Source organism: Ictidomys tridecemlineatus, chromosome 4 (assembly GCF_052094955.1).
Source record: "Ictidomys tridecemlineatus isolate mIctTri1 chromosome 4, mIctTri1.hap1, whole genome shotgun sequence".
Classification (NCBI taxonomy): Eukaryota; Metazoa; Chordata; class Mammalia; order Rodentia; family Sciuridae; genus Ictidomys; species Ictidomys tridecemlineatus.
The window spans coordinates 139206997-139232582 of NC_135480.1; the positions used below are offsets into that span (position 1 = coordinate 139206997).

At 35.7% G+C, this 25586-nt stretch overlaps 1 protein-coding gene across 4 annotated transcripts in view; it reads right to left on the bottom strand.

The window, feature by feature from the left end:
• Tmc1 (transmembrane channel like 1) overlaps positions 1-25586 on the bottom strand; it is a 157293-nt gene that overhangs the window by 63749 nt on the left and 67958 nt on the right. For 3 of the 4 annotated variants that reach the window (XM_078047494.1, XM_078047493.1, XM_078047496.1), the window contains 2 exons: positions 10222-10312; positions 8507-8588 (listed from right to left, as the gene is read on the bottom strand). In XM_078047494.1, coding sequence (XP_077903620.1) covers positions 8507-8588; positions 10222-10312 — 173 coding nt within the window. Of the gene's footprint in view, positions 1-8506; positions 8589-10221; positions 10313-15146; positions 15359-25586 lie in introns of those variants that run through there. The other variant, XM_078047495.1, reaches the window with a different exon arrangement.

A 25586-nucleotide genomic window follows, 5' to 3' on the forward strand; every position in this document is an offset into this window, starting at 1 on the left:
CATTTTAGTGAGGTGTGGAAGGAGCAACTATTTTATATATGTGTGTATATACACATAGATGAAGATTATCTGTGTATATAGATATATATATATAATACTTATAGTCAGCTAGGACCTGCAGAAAGTCCTGCAAGTATTGAGAAGGGATGCTTCAGGTTGTTTTGTGAAGGAAAACATATTAAGAAAGAGAACAGAGCGAAGAACTGAGGAAGAGACCACAACACAGAGAGCTGGACAAGAACAAAAACAAGAGAGGCAAGAGCTTGGGACAATTAAGGAACAAAACTAAGGCCTGTGTGGCTGGAGTACAATGAATGAAGGAAAACTGTGACAGATGGAATTGAAGGGAGGCCAAACCACATTGTGTAGGACCTGCTAAGGCAATATAAGAAGTGAGGATCTCATTTAAAATGTGATGAGAAGTCACTGACAGGAGTTAAGTAGTGGGCAAGGAGGAGTGGGCATAGGCATGATATTTAAAAACAAACAAACAAAAAACACAGTTGGGGAATAAACTGAAGAACAACCGGCAAGAATGTTTTGTCAACTCACACTCGTCCAAAACTGAAAAGTAAAGCAGTCTGTCCAATTCTTACTGGGGAAATAAAACAAATAAATAAAATCATCCTCTTAAAGCTGAGAATGAAAGAAGAAACAAGAATAGGAATTTTAAGTCTCAGGTAGAGGTACAAAAGCCAAAATTGTCTTGAGGATCACTTTTAAGGGTTCCTCAAGCTGCTAGCTTTTCCAATCTTTCCAATTACCATTTCCAGACCCAAGAAAAAACAATGAACAGCCTCAGCCACCCCCTCACGCCCCCTTGTCCTGTTTCATTCAGTAAATCCCCTGCAAGGACCCACATTTATCTTCATCCCTCTGGTATTGAAACATGTCTAGTGGGGCAGCATCATCACAGGAGAAGGAAGGTTTGTGTGGCCTAATGTTTTAGTCAACTTTTTCACTGGTGTGACCAAAAGACCTCACAAGAACAATTTTAGAGGAGGAGAAGTTTATTTGGTGCTCATGGTTCCAGAAGTCTCAGTCCACAGATAGCAGCTCCTTTGCTCTGAGCCCAAGGTGAGACAGAACATCATGAATGATCAGTTCATGGCCACCAGGGAGCAGAGAGAGCGCTGCTTACCAGGAACAAAATATGTACCCCAAAGGTCCATTCCCAGTGATCTACCTCCTCCAGCCACTCCCTCCCTACCTACAGCTATCACCCAATTAATCCATTCAAGTGAATCGATGAATTGATTAGGCTAAGGTTCTCATAACTCAAGCATTTTACCTCTAAACTTTCTTGCATTGTCGCACACATGAACTTTTGAGGAACATCACATAACTGAACCATAACAACTCACATGAATTACACTTCCACATCTGGAACTTAGTTTGTAGGTGCCATTTTACTTTTTCCCATAGTATAGTAGCAGATTTTTTTAGAAACTTACAAAGAGTTTAATCTTTAAATGGACATTTTAGAAGAAACCTATGATTTTGAAGTATTTGTTTTTCTTCAAGATAAAAAGAGACGTTTCATTCTTTTCACATTATAGAGGGGTATAATATTTGATAAGAATTCTAAGAGTATGTAGTTTTGATACACCTCTGCCTCCAAATGCTGCAACCATGGGCACTGGTCCCTCTTCAAAAATTCTGAAGCAAACTTGACCTTCCTAGGATATCTGATTGTACCTCTGGCTCCCAGTGAACTCATATCATTTCATGGCTATTAGCTATGTTCTCTGGTAACCACTACCCTAGGACTACTCAGCCAGGCTTACTCCCTTATGTCTTTTTGAAAGCTGAGGACTTCCAATCTGTCAGTCATTACAGTTACATTACTCATTGACTGGAGAAGAATCTCCATCTCTTGTAGCTAGAGCATTTTTCTCTGGAAATATGTAAGATCTTTTGGTACAGAGTTGCAATTACAGGACATGAATCTTTCATTATTTATTTTATTCCTTCCTTATTACCCTTCCTCCCTCCCTTTCTTCCTTCCTTCTCTTCCCTCCATCCTTTCTCTTTTTTCCTTCTTTTTTTTCCTTCCTTCCCTCCATCCTCTCCCTTTTTTCTGTTCCCTCCTTCCTTTCTTCCTTTGCTCTCTAAATATCACTCTCTCAGAACTCATTACACAATCACTGGCAAGTGAGTTTCTTTGAGCACCTATTTTAAACATACTTAATGATAAATACAGAAGTAAATGAAGATGTTTCAGGAAATATCCCCTCCTCCAACACACATATTCATTATGGAAAAAAATACACTTCAGAGTCCAAAGCCTCCAACCATCAGTTTTAGGGATAGAAAATGGCTTCATAACTATTTTGTTTAAAGGTAGATCCTTTACAGAATCCTAAGTGTGAAGAAAATGAATCACAATAAAACAAATTTCATTAAAACTAAAATGATTTTATGAACAATGCAGACACAAGTCAAAGAGACTGAGAAGTCCAGAAGACAATGCTTCTTCTACATTCAACCAACAAGTGGCCGAGGGATAAGAACAACAACAAGACAAAGATGAGGGAAAATAAATCATGGTTGATGTCAAAGTTTCATAGGACCTCTTCCCATCTCAACACAAAGGGAAAAAAAAAAGTCTTCCCAATTAATTCACATTTATTCTAGCACTTCTATCCTACCAGAGGTTATTAATAAAAACTGATGTTCCCTAAAAAGAAAAACCTTATATAGTGTGGCTGATAGAGCATGAATAAAAAGAATAACCATTTGCACATGCTCAATTCTGAGATAAAAACTGATTTGTTCTCGCAAAGAAAAAAAATGGGTATATAATAGTTTTATCTTGATGGCCAAATAAGTGCACTAAAATCCTTGTCAGCATCTCTTCATTTAATGCCATTGGAACCTGATGAGGTTAAGTATTTTTAATCCTACTATATTGGTCACAAAACAAAAACTTAAACACAGCAGTTAATTGAACCAAGATTTGATTAATAATAATTTACATTTAACAAATCTTTGTTTCAGGGACCTATTTTATCTCCATGTATTCACTTATTTAATCATCATCAAGTCCCTCCCTATGAAGTGAAAACTATTGCACTCCCATTTGGTAGAGACTTGGGCCACTTGGTTGCATAGGTAGTCAACAATGGAGCCAGGGTTCTGAGCCAGATGGTCTTCATCTACAAGTTTTTGACTCCACATCTACAAGGGTTTGATCTCTCTTATCACAATATTATGGCCCCTATAAGTATAACTCTAGTTAAATTTTTTTAAATATGATGTAGAATGTGCATTTCTGACAGAAGAGCTAGCTACAGCTAATATCCATCAATCAACTAAGACTATTCAAATTCACAAAAGAAAATGAATTTCTTTGAATGGTGTTCATAAAGGACCAATTTTTTTCTTTAGCCCAACTGATAAATGATGCTTTCATAGTAAATTATTAATGTATTAAAAGAGTCTTTGATATGTATTAAAGTGAGAAATAAGTTTATGCATATTCTTGCTCATGAATTTCTTGTTTCCTTGGTAAAAGCTTCACCTCTCCCTCTGGTTATTTATTATTTAGGCAAAGTAATTTGTAGTCTGTCATCATATATAATTTCCTCTTGAACAGATGGGTAATAAGACAAGCAGATAAATATGAGCATATCTAAATGGGAAAAGGCCAATTAAATGAACTACTGTATGAGTAAAACATAAATATCATTTTCTTAGGATCGGATATGAAGCACATTTTTTCAAATGAGTCTGGGGTAGAGAACTAAATTTGACAAATTTGATTTGTATTTTCTAGAGTCCTTGGGCCAGTAGAGAAACACAAAGTTTAAATTCTGTTCTCTGGTTTGTCTATCGGAAGCTATTTCTAGTCTAGGAAATAAATCTGTCATACCCTATTTCTGATGCTATGATCTACTATTGATTCTGAGAAAAATTTATAATCTCCAATTTGAAAACATTCAGTTATGATTTTAGTAGTCACGTCAACATCAGGGTGGGTATGGATTATATTTTCATGCAGGTTTGTCAGTAAAATAAGCAAGCAATGTGGTTAATAATGTGGACGGTAGAGGGTTTTTAGGCATTGTCTGGGATTTTAGGCATTGTCTCATTTTCAAGGCTGGCTGGTAGCACCCATGGCATTCCTGTGTGATATAGAACTTCACAGCATCCTCTGTGGCAGGAATTATCAAATCAATGTTTAAGTGAAAAAAAAAAAGTTTAGAGTCAACAAGTGAGTGCCTTGTCCGTGATTATAAAGAAATCCAGGTCTTACTGCAATCAAGATGGTAACAGCATGAGTTCCAGTCTAATTTGAATTCCTCTCTTGATTCTACCAGATATGGGTCAGGGGAACTCATCGAAGGTTGGTCATGTGGGTCTCCATTAAAAGTCATATTTAAAAATATTTGCTAAGTATTTATTTAGAGAGTGAGAGCAGGTGGATTAGAAAGATTGATGGAAGTAGAAGGCAACTTCTCCTTCAAACTTGCCACTTCTTGAAATCCTTAATCATCTTCACTGTTTATTTACATTTTATGATCTGTCATTACATATATTAACATATATTAACATATTTGATGTGAGATCAATGAAGGTAGAGTATTTGCTAACCTTTGTCAGTAGTGATAGTATCTGGAAACACCTCAGACATGGTAGGCTTTTCATTAGGATGTGATGAATTATTCAATAATGTCAAACTTATTCTGAAAACTAAAAGAGATTGTTATGGTTTTAATGTGGTGTCCCCCCAAAGCTCACGTCTGAAACAATGCAAGAGGGTTTGAAGGAGAAATGATTGGGTTATAGTCTTGGCCTAATCAGTGAATTAATCTCTGATGGGATTAACTGAAGTGGCTGGGTGTAGCTGCAGGAGGTGGGAATTGGGGCATGGCTTTGGGTATATATTTGTATCTAGAGAGTGGAATCATCTTTCTTTGCCTCATGGTCACCTTGATGTAAGCTGCTTTCCTCTGCCACCCTCTCTGTGATGTTCAGTCTTACCTCAAACCCTGAGGAATGGAGTCAGCCTTCCATGGACTAAAACCTCTGAAACTGTGAGCCCTCAAATAAAGTTTTCCTCCTCTATAATTGTGCTAGTCGGGTCCTTCAGTCACAGCAACGAAAAAGTTGACTAAAACAGAGATATTATATATTACTGACACCTAAAAGGAATTAATAATATTTCTGAAGCTTTTCTATGATTAAATGGTCATTTATTTTTAGAGAAAAACATTTATATTAGTTTTACAATTAAATACATGTTTTATAATCAAGGTAGATATTCAATCAACTTTATTCTCAAATTCAAAGAATCTGAGAAGATAATTAAATAGACATCTATTAGTAAAATTTGTGTTTCATTTATATTTTTTTACTAATTTATCACTCAGAAGTATAAAGATATTTTAATGCCTAATTATACATCTAAAACTGATTGTAAACTCTACATCATGGAATACTGGGCTGAAACAGACCTTGCATAGTAAGTAATCAAACCCCAGATTTTACATGAAACCCTGAATACAGAAATTGAGGGCCAGAGATGAAAAAGATTGTCCAAAGTATAAGACCAATGGAACAAAAAGTCCTCAACCCCATTTCTTCTAATTTTCCATTCAGTTGAGCTTCAAAGTCCAATCACAGATACACACTTTCCCTAGCTTTGGTAGACACTTTCTAAGAGATACTTGGGGATTCTAGTAACATAATCTTCATTAAATTTTATACTTTCTGACTGATGCAATAGTTCAAAAGCATATGATCTGCTTATGACTAACACTAATATCTTAGTACATCTTATATCATGAAATATAACGAAATAATTCATTCAAAAGTAAAATCATGAGAAGATGCAAATTAATTCCCCAAGTAGGGTAACTATCAAGGAAATCTGTAACTATTTATCCTGTTATTGACCTGGTAAAATCCTCTCTAGTAACTGGTACAAAACATATTTTAAAAAGAAAAAAAAAAGCTTATAAAATTTCCCTCAAAGGAAAAAAACTTCATAGACTTGAACCTTGACAGACTTTGCCTTCTCCCTGTCCTCTGCGACTCACTAATTCCAAGACAGTTATTTAACTGCAGCTATATAATAGGAAAGTTAGTGTGCACACTGATGGCATAAGGAAGATTAGAAAGAAGAATGTTTTTAGAGTGTCTGACTCATACTGATACTTGGTGTTTCTGGTGATGGTTGACAGAATAGAAAAATAAGGTTTGACTCTTCACATTGGAGGAAAAACATCATAAACAGTGACAAAGTCAACCTAAGGAAGTAATAAATTACACACAAAAAGAAAAAAAGTATACATTTGCTTAATTGCTTGTCCAGCTTGACTTTTGCATGTTCCCTGGAGGAAAATGGAAGAGAGATGATAATTGAAGGAACTATTGAGTATTTCTCAATGTCTTTTCTACTGACACTCATAATAGATAATGAACATATGTAACACATTCCTGTTTGCATCTTTGGTCAATAAAATAATCCCATCTGTTTCTATCCCACACTAGATAGGCTACTGAAACAAATGAGCAGAACTCATTATCAGAATGGGCTGGAATCTGGTTTAGTGTGCTTTAAGACTAAGTAATTTTCAAAGTATGATTTTTGACTATACATAAAAATTATAAATTCCTCAGGATATATCTCATAACTGATCGAAATTCAAACCTATCATTTCATAAATCAGTAGACTAAGGCCTAGAAGGACTAAATACCTAGATCAAAGTTGAACAGCTAATCTGTGGCAAGGCAAGGACCAAATCTGGAGTTCTTGACACATATATTGATCATAATATTAACGCTCCAAATGGCATTCTGTACCTCAGTGCATGGTAACATGTTTCAGGTGTAGCATTGAAACCTAAGGATTCCATGACATCTGCTCTTTTCTGATATGTCTAAAATTCCTTTGTCTACAACCTAGAATGAGAGGCACTTGGGTAATGTGTCTACACTTTTATTCAAAACATTGTTATTAAGTGCCAAGTAGAATCTCGGAATTAACAAAACAAAATACCTGCTTTCATATCTACTGGAGAAAATAGGCATAAAATAAAATAAAATGAAATTATTTTTAAAGGTTAAATTTGGTGTGCTACAAAATATATCTAAAATGCTAGATTTCATAGTCTTTTAGATAGAGACAGTGTTAAGGAGGAAAATACAGAAAAAAAAAAAGAGGTGAGCCAAAGAATTTGAGAGAGGGGTGCAGTTAGTAAGCTGATGTGTTTTACTCATTTAATAATGAAAATCAGAGAATTGAGAGACAACCACTTCCAAAATATGTCCAATCATGTGAGAAACAGTCATCAGCTGTGTTATCTCCCTATGGAGCCTCCATTCTAATTATGTAACACCACATTTAACCAGGAGGAAAATCTGCCTAGAATTTGAAAAAGTATGAAGTAAAATCAGATCCTAGTCAAAATCTTTAGGAACCATATTATGGCAAGATCGTGTGCAAATTTGTTTCAAATTCATCCATTTTTTCTTCACATACATTATTACTTTTAAATGATTTATTATTTGTTGACAACATTTTTTTTTCCTTATTCTATGCCAAGAAGAGCACTGTCATAAGGAGGTTTCTGACTGGGTACATTTGCCTGCCTTCATTGTACATTATGAACATTGTACAAAATGAAGATGTACTATGAATATCCACAGAGCAAATTCCTGAATGGCTATTTTTTATTCTTCTTCACAAGCTTGAAAGTGAGGTTTTAAGTCTTCTTCACTCTTTTAAAATATTGTTTATTTTGACCATTGTCTAACATTCATGAGGATATATATTTTCCTGTTCACCACTGAAATAAGACCACTGCCTTGCCTATGATAGGACTCAATGTAGCTAAGCACAATACTGACCTCCCTGTCTGAGAAAATGAGTTCACAATGGGGAGGACTTGTCTAACACAGGAATGAAAGTGGGGTCTCCAGTGTTGTCTTTGGTAAGTCAAAGCAAATTGGTATAGGTTAGATCTGGAGTATCCCCCAAAGGCCTATGTGTTAAAATATAAAATCAATTAAAAAAAAAAAAAGACTTGTTCCCAAGCCCACAGAGCTGTTGGGAGGTGATGGAATGTTTAGAATGTTGGGCTTAGTAAAAGAAACTAAGGCCATTGGAGGTCCTAGAAGGGGATATCAAACCCATCCCCTTCCTGTTTCTCTCTTTGATTCCCAATTGTCATGAGGTGAACAGCCTCCTCCCTCAGCCATGCACTCCCGTCATGATGTACTATATTGCCACAGCCACAAAATAATAGGGACAAGTGACCCTTGACTGAAAACTTAGAAAATTTGGGCCAAAATAAACCTTTTCTCCTTTCAAGTTGGTTATCTTAGGTGTTTTTCACATTAACGGAAAGCGGACTAACACAAGTCTTCACAGTAATCAAAGGAGTAGGTCATATTTTTGTGTATTTTTCATCTTTCTAAGAGTCTAGAAACTGAGAAAGGTATCAGACCTTTATCTAGGGCAATTTTTTCATCTAATGAGATGTGATGAACACTTACTTTCAATCGCCTTGATTTTATTTTCCCATGGGATACAAGCAGCCTTGAAGTTCTCAAAATCACGAAGGAATTTTGCCCATTTCTGAAAAGGAAGTCAAGTACAGTAGTAAAACCCTACTTCTTCAATTGTCAAAATGTATATTCCCAACCCAAATCTTCACAAGACAATGAGTTTGGAAAGCTCTCACCAATACATAATACTACTTTTTTGTAAAAATGGATAACAGTAGGTTTCACCTTTGCTTCCCTGTTTCCCACTATCCCCAAGTCAATTTAATTTTTTAAAAAAATTAAAAACAATATTTGTTGATCTCCAATTTTAGAGAGAGTATACTGACCATTCATAAGATCTGTCTAATTCTACCAACAATAAGAGAGAAGGGACTGGGTTAACCCATAATAAGGTGATTGGCACATGGTGTGTATTTAATTAATATTCATTGCATGAAGGAATTAATGAGATACTAATAAGACACAGTGTCTGCCTTGAAAGGCACTTCCTCTTCTAGAGTAAAATGTGTATAAATAGAGATTTCAATACAGGATGGTAAGTTCTATGACATGGGACGTTTCATTGTGATAGAGGCAGAACAGTCAGCTAAATGGAAAGAAATGGTGTCACAGGAAAGGAAGGAAGAAACAAATCAGCTTACTAAAAATCTTCCTTCTATTTTACTCCACAGCATTATCCATGGTCAAGGGACCACTGGGAAGAATCAGAATGGGCAGATCATTTTTCATATGTGTACTTATGCTGGGATAATGTGAACACTAAGCAAGCAAAACAAGCCTAAATAACAGCAGTGTAAGTCTAAAGTTTGAAAGGTTACTCACAACTAGAAACAGCCCAAATGCCCATCTACAATAGAATGAATCAATAAACAAATTGCAGCATCTTCATAAAATAGAACACATCAATAAAAATGAACTAAACTCCCACAGTAACATGAGCCCTGCTCATTATCCTAATCACACAACAAATTGAAAACAAAAGCAGAAACACTGTAATGACACTTATATAAAAACTATAAAGCAAAATAAATTAATATATTGTTTGTGTGTATATATATATATAAATATATGAAAATCAAGATATATGAATTTTATTCACAAATGAAATTCATTTATACAGAAATTCATTATACAGTTGGTATAAATTTATAAAAGACAGTATAGTAATATCTATGAACCTACTTTACTGTATTGACTATAACTTTACAGAGGAATTCAATTCAGTGCCTGGTGCATAGTAATACAAATAAACATTTCTCTTTCCTTTTCTCCAAAATCAATATTTTATCAGTATATCATTTTTTCTTATTTTTTATCCAATGTACATGTTTGATGTTCTTGATACAGAAAAACTATATGGTCCTGCAATTTGCAGGCATTTAAAAAAAAAAGAAATCTTGATCAGACCTCTTAACTTCCAGAAAATTAAAATGGAAAGTATTTTATACTTGGAGGTGATAAAATATTGTAAGTCTTTTGCTATAAATCAGTGTTTCTCAACTTATTTTCTATTTTCACTCCTCTAAGGATACTATTTTAATCCCTTCCAGAAATTTTAATAACACAATACACTTGCAGGTGCTGTATATATCGTACATTATACATATAAACTGTAAGATAGTTTTTCACCTTCTTAGAACAGAAGCAACGTTCTCCCCCTTGGGGTCAATATAGCACAAATCGGACTGAATGAATATTCTTACCTTAGTCATCATCATCTTAAAGGCAAACCACCGCTTTCCTTTTCCCTTCCCAAGAGCTCCTTCATTTTCACTCACAAATTTTTTTGCTTCCCTAAGAAAATAAAACAAAACAAGAGGTAGGTGGAAGTGGGTTAAGATTAACAGCATACAGATGGAGGGGACATTGGATTTTCTTGGTCTGCAAGAATATTTAAGACAAATGAATCTAAACTGTATCTTATAACCTAGAGACTCAATGCAGGCTTAAATTTTTAAATTCTGATCAGAAAGAATAAGATATTTTAGTCTCACTTATTAATCATTTGGAGTCATTGAAAAAAAGCAAGGAATTTATGCTATTAATAAAATCAGAGAATCCTAGCTCTTCTCATTTTTACCACATATAAAATTGAAGCTGAAGTTTATGTTAGATTCTGGCAGTCTGAATATTTATTTTAAAAGACTTTCTTTCCTTCTCTTTTAACAATTCTTTGGGAGGGAAAAAGCAAGAGAGAAAAAGAGAGAGAACAAATGGAGAGTTTAGGACTAAATGACATAGCACATACTTCCTGACCTGGTATTTAATCCCTTGAAAGCAATTAGTGCTTAAAACAGAAAAAATCATACTATAAAGAAAATGAGGTTGAGGGAAAGGAAAGAAATACTTTTGGTCTCACAGTCAGAAAGGCTTTAAATTTAAATTTTAACATTATTCCTAAGTATTTATGTACTTACAATAATCACATTAGTGCTTATGTATGTATTTAAAAAAACAAAAATTCATCAAAATGGATAATATTAAAATGTTAAATATATTATAATTTTTGTAACTTTATTTGGTCATGGTTGTTGGATGAATGTGTGTGTTCCCTGCCAAAAAAAAAAAAAAAAATTGTATGTTGAAGTCTAATGCTCAGTGATGGTATATTGAGGTGGGGGCTTTAGGTTGTACAGTCATGTGTTGCTCAACAATAGAGACGTATGTTGATAGGGGCAGATTCTGAAGGGATACATGCCGAGAAATGCATTGTTAAGCTGTTTTGTCATTGTGCTAATATCATGGCATACACTCACACAAATTGAGATGATAACGATGTCATTACTCCATATAATATTATGGGACCACCAGTATAGGTCATCTGTCATCAACTGAAATGCCATCATGAAGTAAATGATTGCAGTTAGGTAACAAGGTTGGGCCCTCATGAATGAGATTGGTGCCCTTATGAGTAGAGGCCAGAGAGATTGCCAGCCCTCTTCCCACCACATGAGGATACAAGACATCAGCCATCTGCAATGTGGAAGAGGGCCCTACCATATTCTAACCACACTGGCACCCTGTCCTTGGGTTTCCAAACTCCAGAAGTGTGAGAAATAAATGTTAATTTTTTTAAGCCACACAGTCTATGCAATTTGTTCTATCTGTCCTAACTGATAAAGATAGTCATTTTGGTTGCTGTTATGTTGATGTATAAAAATAACTTTACAAAAAGAGACAGCATGGGCTTTTCTTCTCTTCTCAGGAGCCAGACAACACATGACCCATGTGTTGCAGAGGCACCTCTGTCACGATAAGAAAGAAATTTCAAACCTGGTTGTGTGTGGATTCCACAGGTGTAACACTATCATCCGTTGGATGGTCCTGAAATCTGTGCTTTTACAGTCAAAACCCTTTCACAAATGGCTATAATTAAGTTTCCTCTTAATACACAAAGGAAACCTTAAAAGATGAAGGATAAGTGCAGAAGTTTTGTGTAAGACGCTTCTAAGTATCCATGCTACACTCGTGATTTTATAGTATGCTGTTGTCAGAAACCGACTCGCACCTGCTGATTTATCCAATACCAGGCAGGACTGTCTCATTACTAACCTATGGATGTGAGCCCACCCATATTCTGGCATATAAACACAAACACAATGATAAAGAATATCCCCAGCCATCAACCAGAACCCTCAAAGCAGTTCCTTGATAGCAAGGACAATGCCTCACCCTTTTCTGTCTCTCATGACAGTGACCACTGCTTTGACCATAAAGGTGCTTGATAAAAATGTTAACAGAAAAAGAAAACAGACTGCGTAACTTGGGGTAAAGTCACCAGAAGAATACCTATAATTATATTTTCCACATTGAATCATGCTTGAGGGCAAAGTCTCTTTAGATTGCACCTTTCATCATTATTCTTTTCTGAAATTCAGGCGGCAGCCTTCTAGAAATGAAGAACAGTTACTAGACTGGCCTTGTCAAATACTCTGATATTTGACACGACCTCTGGGGCTGGGAAGATTAGTTGAAAATAATTTCTAAAATATTCTACACATTAGAAAATATTCAATAAAGCCGTGTCCAAAATTATAAACTGACTTCTTATAGCCAAGTTTTCAGAATCATACAATGAAGAAAATATATCATGTTTAAACATTTGTTTAGCCAGTTTTTTCATTGCTGTGATCAAAAGACCTGAAAAGAACAATTTTAGATGAGGAAAAGTTTATTTTAGGTCAAGATTTCAGAGGTCTTAGTCTACAGACAGCAGGCTCCCACTGCTCTGGGTCCAAAATGAGGCAGGACATCAAGGTGGAAAGGTGGCGGGGGTGGGGGGCTGGGGAGCAGCTCAAGATATGGCAAATAGGAAGCAGAGAGAGCTCTGCTCACCAGGGACAAATATATGTTTGTTTGTTTTTTTTTTTTTTTTAGTTTTCGGCAGACACAACATCTTTGTTTGTATGTGGTGCTGAGGATCGAACCTGGGCCACATGCATGCCAGGCGAGCACACTACCGCTTGAGCCACATCCCCAGCCCAAAACCAGCAAAATTTAAAAGAGAAAGAAGTCAGGAAATTAAAATCACTAAAAATTCAATTCCAAATTCTTTTAGTTGTTTATATATATATATATAAACAAAGCATGCCCAGTGACCTACCTCTTCCAGACACAGCGTACCTGTTTACAGTTACCTTCCAATCAAGTGGATTAATGAAAGGATTTTACTCCAACTAATCTTATCATTTCACCTCTCAACATTCTTGCATTGTCGCACACATTAGCTTTTGGGAGACACCGCAATCTAAATCATAACAAGCATTAAGCATTATTATAGAGAAGGTAAGACCAGAGCAAGTGTGGCATCTAGAAGATACTTTATAAAACGTTGAATTGAAGTGTCTAAAAAAGTAAATCAGGTGGCTGGTATTCCAAGCAGCCTCTGCGATCTGTCTCTGTGGACTTGCCCACGTTTTGGGGGCCAGATATACCCATATTCATGAGAGTGCTGCTTTTCAAAGGAAAGCACACTTGCTCAAGACTCAAATAGACCTGAGCAGGTCTGGCACAGGTTTGCTCAGTTACTACATGGGTTTTAACAGCTCAGGATTTTCCAACAAAGAATCAAAAGATCAGACAATTGCTTCCTTGCTATCCAGGGTGCTGACAAGAACAAGGTGAGCTATAGATATGACAATATTAAAAGAAATCTTGAGCAGTCAATTTTTCTGTAACACTTATTTTGAAACCTCAAGTTTGTTCTAACATGATGGATATATTACAGAATGAGCATAACATGAACTTGGGGCTTCCTTGTGTGTGATTTGATTCATGAGAAACACGAGATGACTGCAGAAAACTGCATCCCACTAAGTCAACCAACATAGGAATGTGAACATCTCATCTCCAGGTCCTGCCTCATTCCCCAAGTAAAATAGAAAACAACACCCATTCCCAGCTAGAATTACAATGATCCTCCCTTTACACTTGACAATAACTCACAAGTTGCAACCCTTCTGAAAGCCACTTCCACTAGCAAACTTCTGGTCTTTTCAAAGTAAGCTGCCATATTTATTTTAGTATTTATGTATCCCTTAACTCGTGTAATTTTTTTTTCCCCAGTTCTGGGATTGAACCATGGAGCAACCCTTTTAATTTTTTTTTTGTTTTGAGACAGTATCACCGTAAGTTGCCAAGGCAGACCTTAAATTTTGGATCTTCCTGCTTCATTCTCCCAAATAACTAGGATTACATCATGCCTGGAGTTGCCACTATTTTTAATAAATCCCTATCCTTTTTACTTAATATGTCTCTAATGATGTTTCTGAGTTTTGTGCCCCAATCCCACTTTTTGTAGAAACCTTGTGGGTTTTATTGCCAAATTTGCAGAACTAACTGTAATTCAATTATTTGGTATAAGGAATTTTGAAATATATAAAACAAAGTACATATAGGAGTTATTATTATCAGTCTCTATTATAATGAATGTATATGGAGAGAACAAAAACTCTAGCTAGTAGTAATGACAAAAGTTGTTTTTCAAATGTAATAAAGTTCCCACTTTATGGGCATATCCTCTGCTCTAGAAACTTAGCATTTAATATAAAAGACATTCAATTTGGCCTATTAGAGTTCTATCATATTCTGTGCGAATGGCTAGTTAGAAAGCATGACACTTTCCTAAGCAGCCAGAGTTTAAAAGAAGCTATTTTACTCCATATAATTATTTTAATTTTGTTAGCTGATAAACATTAAACCAGCAAAACTTAAAAGAGAAAGAAGTCAGGAAATTTAAAATCACTAAAAATTCAATTCCAAATTCTTTTAGTAACATTAGGCCCTATTTACATGGCATTAATAAGCTTTGGTCAGTTATTTACAGATATTAATTTTCCTTTAAACAACATAAAAAGTTTTTATTTTTGTTTCTTTAATTGCTAGATGTTTTCTCTGACACTAGATATGGTTTCAAATTTGTCTTTCAATCACTATCCCATCCTATTGTCAGATGTCCTGATTCTGGTTTTCAGATGAAAGTCCAGACTTCACTCTACATCACATCTCAAGTATGACTTTCAGTGTCCTTGAGGTGATCACTAGGTCATGCAGGTCATTAGAACAGAGTTTTCTGTATTCTAACAAGTATTTAAGTAACACCATTGGTATTAAGACTTTGGAGTCTCACCTGTGGAGAGGATGCTCTGCCCAAGACTTCCCAGCTACAGGGCTTCCCCCACTCTGGTGATGTATTTTCTTCTCTTTCTCTCTCAGCTATCACTTTTGCTTTTGTCCTTGCTTTTCTATTATTACTCAAATAAATGCTAGCCTGCATAAAGAAAGTGTCTTAATCAGATCTGACTGGCCAACTTCAGCAGTGGCACACATACATAACACTTTGATGTGACACTTTCTTCTTTGTCCTGATGCCCCACCCCCTCTTCATTTTCCAAGAGATCCCCTCCACAAGTTCCAAACCAAAAGAGTATCAAATACACAATCTTAGGTACTCCTTGCTCCTCACTGTCCAGCCTTGGGCAAAATGATTGACTTGTTAGAAATGTTGGGATACCTTTAAAATAAAGCCCAGGACCAGAAGGTGGACTGAGAATAATTGTTTAGCAAGAAGAGCTTCTTAACCTCCCAAATCTGATGCTCATGGGACATCAGGAAGCACCCTGACAGCTTGCAAACCCAGAAGAAGGGACACGGGGCTGGACAAGTCAGTGACTCAGTGAGAGAACATGCCTTGACATTATTTTCAAGGCTGACCTTTGCAATAAGCTGGCATAGCTTCAGAATAGAGCAAACTAGTCTCATCCAATCCTGTCCTCCCTAATAATAGATTTCTTAACCAGAATACAACATCTTTCATTGCACAATTGGAAACAAAGTACAAAAACAAAACACATAATATGGAGATAAATACAGACAATATACAATTACACTAATGTGCCTCTGACCACATGCAAGGAAAAAAAAAGTCTTAGAAAATAAAAAAGCAAAAAAAAAAAAGTCTTTGTGTTTTTCCTATTGTGAATCCATTTCCCCTTAATTTGTATTCATCTGGATAACTTAAAGGGACTTCACTACATGGCTAAAATGAAATAGGCTTTTGTGGATAGACTTCGAATATCCATTGGCCCTAAAACATCCAAATGTCTGACTGAAAAATGCATGTCATCCCCTTGAATTGCATTCAACAAAAGCTGCCTGCCAAGACTGTAATCCAGTCTCCAGGTCTCAGAGCTCAAACAAGCCCTGGTACAATATGCACAGCTCTCTGAGCTGTAACCCCAGACCCAGGCATAAATAATTGAGAGAGGTCTATTTAATGACAATAATACCTGGCCTCATAATTCATTTATCAACCCCTTGTGTTGGTAATTAGAATAATAAGGTTTCATGGGCTTTCAAGAAAGCTTTCACAGTTAGTTAAAGGAGTACACTTTGGCCTAACTTACAAAATAGATAATTTACCCATAACACATGATACAACCCTGATTACACAGAAGAGTTAGGACATGCTATGCTGCTTTTGACACGTTCTCATCCCAGGAAACATGCTCCCCTTTTGAGTTGGGTTAAGCTGACTTTTCTTCCTCTTGTTTTCAATTTGATAGAACCATGAGCAAACCAATTTATTGCTCAAGTAATTGAAAGACCTTTCAAAACTGGTGTTTAGTAAAACTGTAATCAAACTTGTACTTAGGAAGACTTCTCAGTAAAGAGATCAGAAGAATGAAAGGGCTTTTTTCTAGTAAACACTGCCATTTAAAAATTAACCAACAGTCCAAAGAACGCTGACTTTCCTTGAAATATTTCTGAGTTTCTGAGTAATTAAAAGAGAGTCAAAAAGCCAAGAAGCTTTTTAATGGACAGATTACATTAAGATTGAAGGTAAGAACCCCAGGCCTCTTAGATAAATATAACTCCATAATCAGACTAGAATAAGTATTTAAAATAATTCAAAACAAGTGGTATTTTAAAGGGGATACTGGTAGCAGAAGTCCTAATGATTTAGATGCTTAGTTATTCCATCTATAAAATGAAGATGGTAACGTAGCTACTTTAAAGAAATAAAATATGCACTGGGTTTACGGCAAATCACAAGAGCACTATAAATAGTAACTATTATTAGCAGCAATTGAACTAATAAGGCTAACTTTGTTCTAATTTACTAATATTTAATACAACATATGGCCCAGAAATGAATTTCAACACTTCCAATTGAATGATACAACATCAGTGAGAAGACTGGATGGTAATCAAATTGTGGTTCCTGACTGCTTCCACCCTGGAATTACTTTGGGATCTTTTAACAGTTCAAAAATCTGTCTTTCCACCCCCAGATTACTTAAATCACAATATCAAGGAGAGCAGCAGCAAAATATTTTCTTAAATTCTACCAGATGATTCCGAAATATAAGTCAGGGGGAAAATGTGGAACTAAGCCAAATTTCGTTTGTTGTGACTACAAATTTAAGACCAGTTATTGAAGGGTTGGGCTAAAAAGGCACTTTCCAAATGCAGTTGTTTTGATGTCCCCTGGGATTGGTAGTACTCTATATATTCTGATGTCTAATAATTTCTCTATAGGATAACTTCCTGACTGATCATCAGAAAACAAGAAATTAAGTAGCAGCAAAAAAAAAAAAAGTGCATGTGCATTTCTATAACTTTCTAGTTTGTATCTCTGACTTATTTTCATTTATTTTCTTATAGATGCTACCATTTCACATCTGTCTCTGTCTCCCCCACTACACACACAATTTCACAGCATAATTTCCCCTCGCACATAATCTCTTACCCTTTGTTTCTTTCAATCCAAAAATAGGTTTATAAGTTTTCCTTGAGTAATGGTCACATAGTACAATTCTGTTCTGTACACCATCCAAAAGGCAAACAGAACAGCAATGAAGACATCAATGACATATGGATGTGCATTTATCTTCTCCTACCCTGCGAATAGGAAGCCTAAATTCCCAGTGCACATGCATTGTCAGTGTGTTTGCCAAGATTTGCACAGTTTGTTGAGAGCACTGCAGTACTAAGGTATTGTCACTCAACCCAATAAAAAGTGTAGGCCCAAGGGAGCAGGCGGGCAGGCAGGCTAAGATGATTAGTCAGTCACATGATGTGGTAAGACTTTTCTTTCGACAGCTAAACTGTTCAGTTTATCTGCCAGCAATACATTAACGTGAAACATTTCTTTCTGATTATGGATAAATTTAAAAAGTGTTTTGCGGGGCTGGGGTTGTAGCTTAGCGGTGGAGCACTTGTCTTGCACACGCAAGGCCCTGAGTTTGATCCTCAGAACCACATAAAAATAAATAAAATAAAGTTATTGTGTCCAACTACAACTACAAAAAATAAATATTTTTTTAAAACTATTCTGCTAGCTTAAAGCCAAAAGTGATTGTGTTTGCTGAATAAAGTGGAAAACAACTTATAGAAAGTTTTTAGTGAGTAAATTTTTTTTTAATTTCACATAGTGATCACATCCCACTTTTTGAAAAAAAAAAAACAACCATAAAATCTGTGATGATTATGCAGTGAAATGTATTGCATTTTAGACTACTACTAAGACCTTGAAAATATTATCGTCAGCAAACATTGGAGTGACCTGTGTACAAAGGGTTCTTAAGGCAATTTTTTTCTTAAGCTCTGATGACACTCATGTTAAAGTCATGTGTTGGTATTGGTGAGTAACTAAAGCAAAGCTTGGGCAGATCAAATTTGTATTGAATTCAAAGTTATTACCTACAGAAATACATCAGACCTGGGATGACTTCTTTCCTTCCTGGGGCCCTAAAACAATGCTAATTTTCACAACTGGCTTAAATGTCAACTAAAAACTCAAACACATATTAGTCATTCCCCAAAGGTCAGTCAAGCATCTCAGGGCAATTTTAGATGAATCAAGGGAGGAAAAAAACAGCTAGGCTTTAGCAGTTCAATATATTTTTTAAAAAGCATACTAGATCCTCTTTCTACCTGATGATTAAGTTTTTTCCTAACTCTATTCTCTGCCTGGTTGATTTAAAATTCAATTTGTACTTTAAAAACTTTTTTGTATTGTAGTAGCAGAAGAGAGAAGACCATACAGATTTCCCCTGGAGCCAAAAGCTTGTGCTGTGTTTTAAATACCAGTCGCAGCTCAAACTGGCTTTCCTCCACAGAATTTCCTCAGAAATTTTAAGGCTGTACTATTATCAGCAGAGATGACTGAAGGACAGCAGAATATAACACCCCAAAATATGTCACCTAAGTATTACATGATATATTATGCAAAAACATGTGCAAAATGTGCCCAAAAATATGGCATACCAGTTATTTTGAGCTGAAGGTAATTAGAAGAAGATATAAGAGAAAAGTTCTCTGCATTCCTATTTGCCTTAAAGCAAAACATACATTTGTAAAGACATTCCTCCTCCTCTCTCTAGCAGGAAAGACACTCTTATTACCCCGGGAAGGGCACTAGAGCAACCTGCTCAACAAACTTTACTAACTTGTTCTTGTCTTCCATCAGTTCCCCAATATATTCAACTCTCCACAATTTGACACCTTAGAAAGTCCTTCTGCTTTGTCTTGTCACTGCTCTGAAAAGGTTCTGTTCTTTTGTGAGGATGCTACTCGAGCCCAACTTCTAACCACTCCCTTGAGTTACTCATCTCCGCGTGGTCCTGTGTGTGAGCGTGATACCCTTGGCAATAAACAGTTTTGTTCTCATTAGTCTCTGTTAGTCTAACTTACAGGGCCCAAGCCAATGAACCTAAGACAAGGGGAAACGAGGGTTTTTTCCACCCCTACACTTTATACAATCAGATTACTGAAATGAATTCTTTCTCATTACGAGAAGTTATATAATGGTAACTTTATAAATGTCTCACTGAATGTTCTAACTAAGTTCTATGGCAACGATTTTATGATTTTTTTTTTTGGTCTGTGTTTTAATGAGTCAATTGAGCGTGTGATTAACAACACTACTATCTGACATAGGGGTATATGTGGGCTGTAGAGGAGGGGTCATATGCAAAGGCATCCAGGAATTCTCCAGTCTAATATTACTACTTTGGTGTTTGAGTAGAAATGAAATTTGAGAAGAATGTGATCTTAAAGCCACAAATGAATCTTCCAATCAGAAGCCCTAGACTAAGAAGACAAGCTCAATCTAAGGCCTTACTTTATCATCCAAGATTTTCAAAATGATAGTGTTTCTTCTCCTATTATAGTGAGAAGATTATTCTTAGAAGTTGGTAGACATGGCACTGAACAAGTAGATTGTTGTATATAACTATAAGGAAGACTGTTAGGTTTGGATATAAGGTGTCTACCCAAAAGCTCCTATGTTAATGCAGGAATGTTCAAATTTGAAATGATTAGATTATGAGAGCTGTTACCTGATCAGGCCATTCCAGGTTGAATTTGCTAACTAGGTGGTAAATGCAGGTAGGGGGGACATGACTGGAGGAGGTGGGTCACTGGGGGCGTGCCCTGGAATGGTTCATCTGACCTACTGAGGCCCCTTCCCCTCTCTCTCTCCCTGCTTTCCAGTTGTCATGAGCTGCTGGGTAGCTTTCCTCTACATTGCCCTTCTGCCATGATGTTCTGCTTTACTCAGGCCCAAGGAATGGACTCAGCCAACCATGGACTGAAACCATGAGGCAAAATAAACTTTTCCTCATGTTACTTGTTCTTGTTGGGTATTTTGGTCACAGCAACAAAAAGCTGACTAACACAGATCCACCTAAAATTCTAGCTCATATGTAAATTTATTTTATTTCTAACATTCTTTCATTCTTCCTTTTACTTAACAACTTTTTCCAAATCTTTACTGACTATTTTATGTTCTTAGCAATATATTAAATATCTGAAAGAAATAAAAGAGACAGCTACATGTTCCTTCCTGCAGCCTAAGCTGTACTTAGAATGAGATATAGGATCATAAAATAGTTATATAACAGCACAAGACAGGCTTGAAGTAAAAAGAGAAAGGAAAATGGAAACTTGAGGGTTGTTGAAGACATTGCAGATGATGTTGGTTAGATAGGAATGAAACTGGACTTTATGGGACTTGTAGGATTGGGGTAGGCAGAGAAAGGCATGCCAGGCATTGTTTTGCAGGAATTTCTCTAACAGAGGACATATTTCCACCATGAGTCACACATACTGTCTGTATCTTAGATATACTAGCGTGCAACTTTTTGCAAGACCATGTACATGGCTTGGTAGGCAGAATGTGCAATTTTGCTTGGCTCGTATGCATTTTAATCAAACATGTTCTAATGAATTCTGAACACTGAAGCAGAATTCTCAGGGTGTTGCCTCTTAAGTGAGAAAAACTATTCTGTTTTTAATGTTTGGTAAAATGCTCCTCACAATATTTGTGTGTTCATATAAGGTATTAAAAATACCTTTTAAGCATTTCTAAGTATTTTGAATTTTTTTTCAAAATGTACAGTAATATTTAGGAGTGCTAATTCTGAATTGTTGCAACAGAAAGCCTTTGTTTTCTTTTGGTTCTGTATGTTTTTTTCTTTTGATGCATGAGTGGGCAAGAAATTTAAAATAATTTCAAACCATGGTGGTTCGGTCAGCCCTGCAAATAGGGCTGCAAATAGTCAGGACAACCTGGTAAATTTGATTGCTTACCACATGACAAACTTAGATCTAGAGGACTGTCCTAAGCACTTGGGAAACAAAACTTAGGTGAGGTTGCCCACAGAGCACACTATGTCCCAATGTGAACTAGTCATTCTACTGAATTGACTTGGAACCTTAATATTTCTCTGTGTCCTTCCAAAGCCTGCCTTCTGGCTGATCCTGACCCCTCTGATCAAGTACTGGTCAAGAAATACAATAACAGCATATGCATTAAATCTAAAAGTTAATTCATCCAAGAGTCATGTATCTTTATACAGCTATCTGAATGCCTCATTTTAGAGACATTATATTGAAAATATACAAATATTTCTGTTTTTTACTCTTATCAATACATTTTATGATATTCTAATATAATGTTCTCCAAACATTTATTTTTAGTATTACATTTTAATAAAGCCTAGCTGTTTTTATCCTATAGCAATAATCTTATTTAAGTTCCCCCAAATTGAGTGAGAAAAACTATTCTGCTTTTAAAGTTTGGTAAAATGCTCCTCACAATACTTGTGTGTTCATATGTATACCTTTTAAACATTTCTAAGTATTATAAATTTTTTTCAAAATGTACAGTAATATCCCTTGCTATTCTGTTATCATGTATTCTCCAAAATGCCTTGGCACTAGATAAAACAAAGGGTTATCTTTATAATAAGTTCCTTACCTAAGATTTAGAGAACATTTTCTCAACACAGCAAGGGCACGCTTCTCTTAATTCTTATTTTGTGCTTATCACGTGCATATTATTGTTTATAGGTAGTTTCGTAAATATTATGAACAATTTCTATTACTGATATATATATCTAAAATTAGAGTGCAAGTTTGATAAATTGCTATTTCTCAAAAATTATTGGGTGGTAGGATTCTGGCGAGATAAGAAAATTGATTTGGTGAGTCTTACTATATGTAATATAATTATGGATCACTGCAAGAAATAGTGTATGACAAAGTGCAATTACGATGATGATAGTGGACAGGGGGTGGAGCTTGGTGGCACAAATGTGTTTAGAATACAAGGGCCTTGGGTTTAATCCCCCTTACCAAAAAACAATAAAATAATAATAATAAAAATGAGATAGTAGCCACATCTCTCTGAAATAAAATTTAAAACTTTCTTATGTTTAGTATTTATTATTATAATATTGTACATTTTTAAAACTCCCTGTTTTTTGATTTTTGGATAAGTGAATGTTTATAGCAGTTAGTAAATAAACTTAATTGCCAATAATATTGGAAAACATCATTAAATATTAGCATGTTTTGGACCCACTTTTCTAATTCATTATTATCCTTCCACACCCATTTAGCAGGACTTCAGGCTGACTTAACTAGGCCATGTACTTGAGATTTTGATGCTGGTATAAGAGCAATAAAACCTTCACAGCTTTCTAGAGCAAACAGGAACAGTTATTCTGTGGGCCATCTGCAAAGTCTGCCAAACCAAGCTGAACACAAGAACATCTTCGGATAAATGTGGTAAAATGGCATAACAGAAACTAGAATGATTAAATCATGAAACATAAAGGAGGAGACTCTTCAATCAATATATATTTCATAGATGACTTCTTAACAATTAAAAAAGTTTCCAAAATGTGCAAGTTCCAAGGAAAAAGCAATAATTTTTGCATTGATTCCTTTTAGTATTGTTTAAGGAGGAATTTTAAATTATTTAAAACCATTAATAATATTAACCACAATAGGCAGGAGCTCAGGCCCAACCTAGATCTGCCCACATTAACCTGAGCAGGACCAGGCCCACAGTAGGCCCGGGTCCATCCCTCCATCAGCAGACACACTGGAGCTCAGGTTCTGGCATAGGACCGTCTCTTCCAACCTGCATGGGACCCAGGCCCATGGTAGGTCAGAGTTTGTGTACCACCCCCACCTCCCCACTCCAGAGCCTGGGAGCCTAAGCCTAACCCTCTTTCACTTTGGGACACTGCACACATCACCATTATCTTACCCACGCAGTAGTCCCCCTTTTGACAACAGACAGGACTTAGAAGCAGCTGTTTCTCAGAGTGGGCATCCTAAAGACAGTATAAGGCTCATGTTTTTAGCCCCATCTCTGTAAAACATTGCATCCATGTTGTGTACCTTCACTATTATCTCAAGTTACCTCAGCTATTGCTGTCACCATCTTTAGTTGCAATAGCATACACGAGGTACACCAGCAAGGTCTGGAAGCCCAATATCAAGGTGAGGTATAGACAATCTGCATGGGTACTACAAGAATATAGGGTAGAAACTGTAATATCTCAGATCCACACTGCAGGAAAGAAAGACACATAGACAACATGAAAAAACAAGGGAGGAAAGTGACCCAAACAAACCAGGACACTACAATAACAGAATCCATGCACAGTGAAGTTGATGAAATGTTAGAGAAAGAGTTCAGAAAGTTCATAATTAAAATAATCTGTGAATTAAAGAATGACCTAAATGAGCAAATACCAGCAAAAAAAAAAAAAAAAAAAAAAGATCATTCCAACAAAGAAATAAGAGAGCAAATACAGGTAGCAAACAATTACTTCAAGAAAGCAATAGAGACTCTGAAAAATAAGCCAGTCAAAAATCCTTGAAATGAAGTAAACAATAAACCAAATAAAAAACAATAAAAAGCATTATCACCAACAGACTAGATAACTTGGAAGAAAGAATGTCAGATAATGAAGACAAAGTATATGATCTGGAAAATAAAGTTGACCACATAGTGAAGTTGGTAAGAAACCATGAACAGAATATCCAAGATTTATGGGACAGCATCAAAAGACCAAATCTAAGAGTTATTGGGATAGAGGAAGGCATAGACTTTCAAACCAAAGAAATGCACAATCTCTTCAATGAGATAATATCAGAAAATTTCCCATGCATCCAGAATGAATTAGAAAAAAACAAATACAAGAGGCTTACAGGACACCAAATGTACAAAATTAAAACAGATCTATACAAAGCCACATTTTAATGAAAATGCCTAGCATACAGAATAAGGATAGAGTCTTAAAAGCCTCAAGAGAGATGAATCAGATCATAAATAGGGGGAGACCAATTTGTATCTCAGCAGATTTTTCAACTCAGACCATTAAAGCCAGGAGACTATGGAAAAACATACCAAGCTTTGAAAGAAAATAGATGCCAACCAAGAATCCCATATCCACCAAAACTAAGTTTTAGATTTGATGATGAAATAAGAACCTTCTATGATAAACAAAAGTGAAAAGAATTTACAACTAGAAAGCCTAAAGAACATACTCAGCAAATTATTCCAAGAAGAGTAAATGAAAAACAATGATGAAAATCAGCAGAGGGAAGGATTATGCTAAAGAAAAAACTAATCAGAGAAGAAACCAAGTCAAGTAAAATACCAAAAATAAACAAAAATGGCTGAGAATACAAATCATGTCCCCATAATAACCCTAAATGTTAATGGATGGCCTAAACTCACCAATCAAAAAACATAGACTAGCAGATTGGATCCCCCCTTCCAAAAAAAAGACCCAACAATATGCTGCCTCCAAGAGACTCATCTCATAGGAAAAGACATCCACAGACTGAAAGTGAAGGGTTGAGAAAAATCATTCCACTCACATGGACTGTGGAAGCAAGCAGGGGTTTCCATCCTCATATCAAATAAAGTAGACTTCAAGCTAAAGTTAATCAAAAGAGATAAAGAAGGACACTACATTCTGCTCAAGGGAACCATACACCAACAAGATTTAACAATTATAAATATATATGTGACAAACAATGGAGCATCTACATTCATCAAACAAACTCTTCTCAAATTCCAGGGTCAAAAAGACAACAACATAATAATTTGGGGTGACTTAAACACACCTCTTTCACCACTGGATAGATATTCCAAACAAAAGCTGAAAAAAGAAACTATAGAACTCAATAATATAACCAATAACTTAGATTTAACTGACATATACAATATTTCATCCTTCAACAAGCGAATAGACTT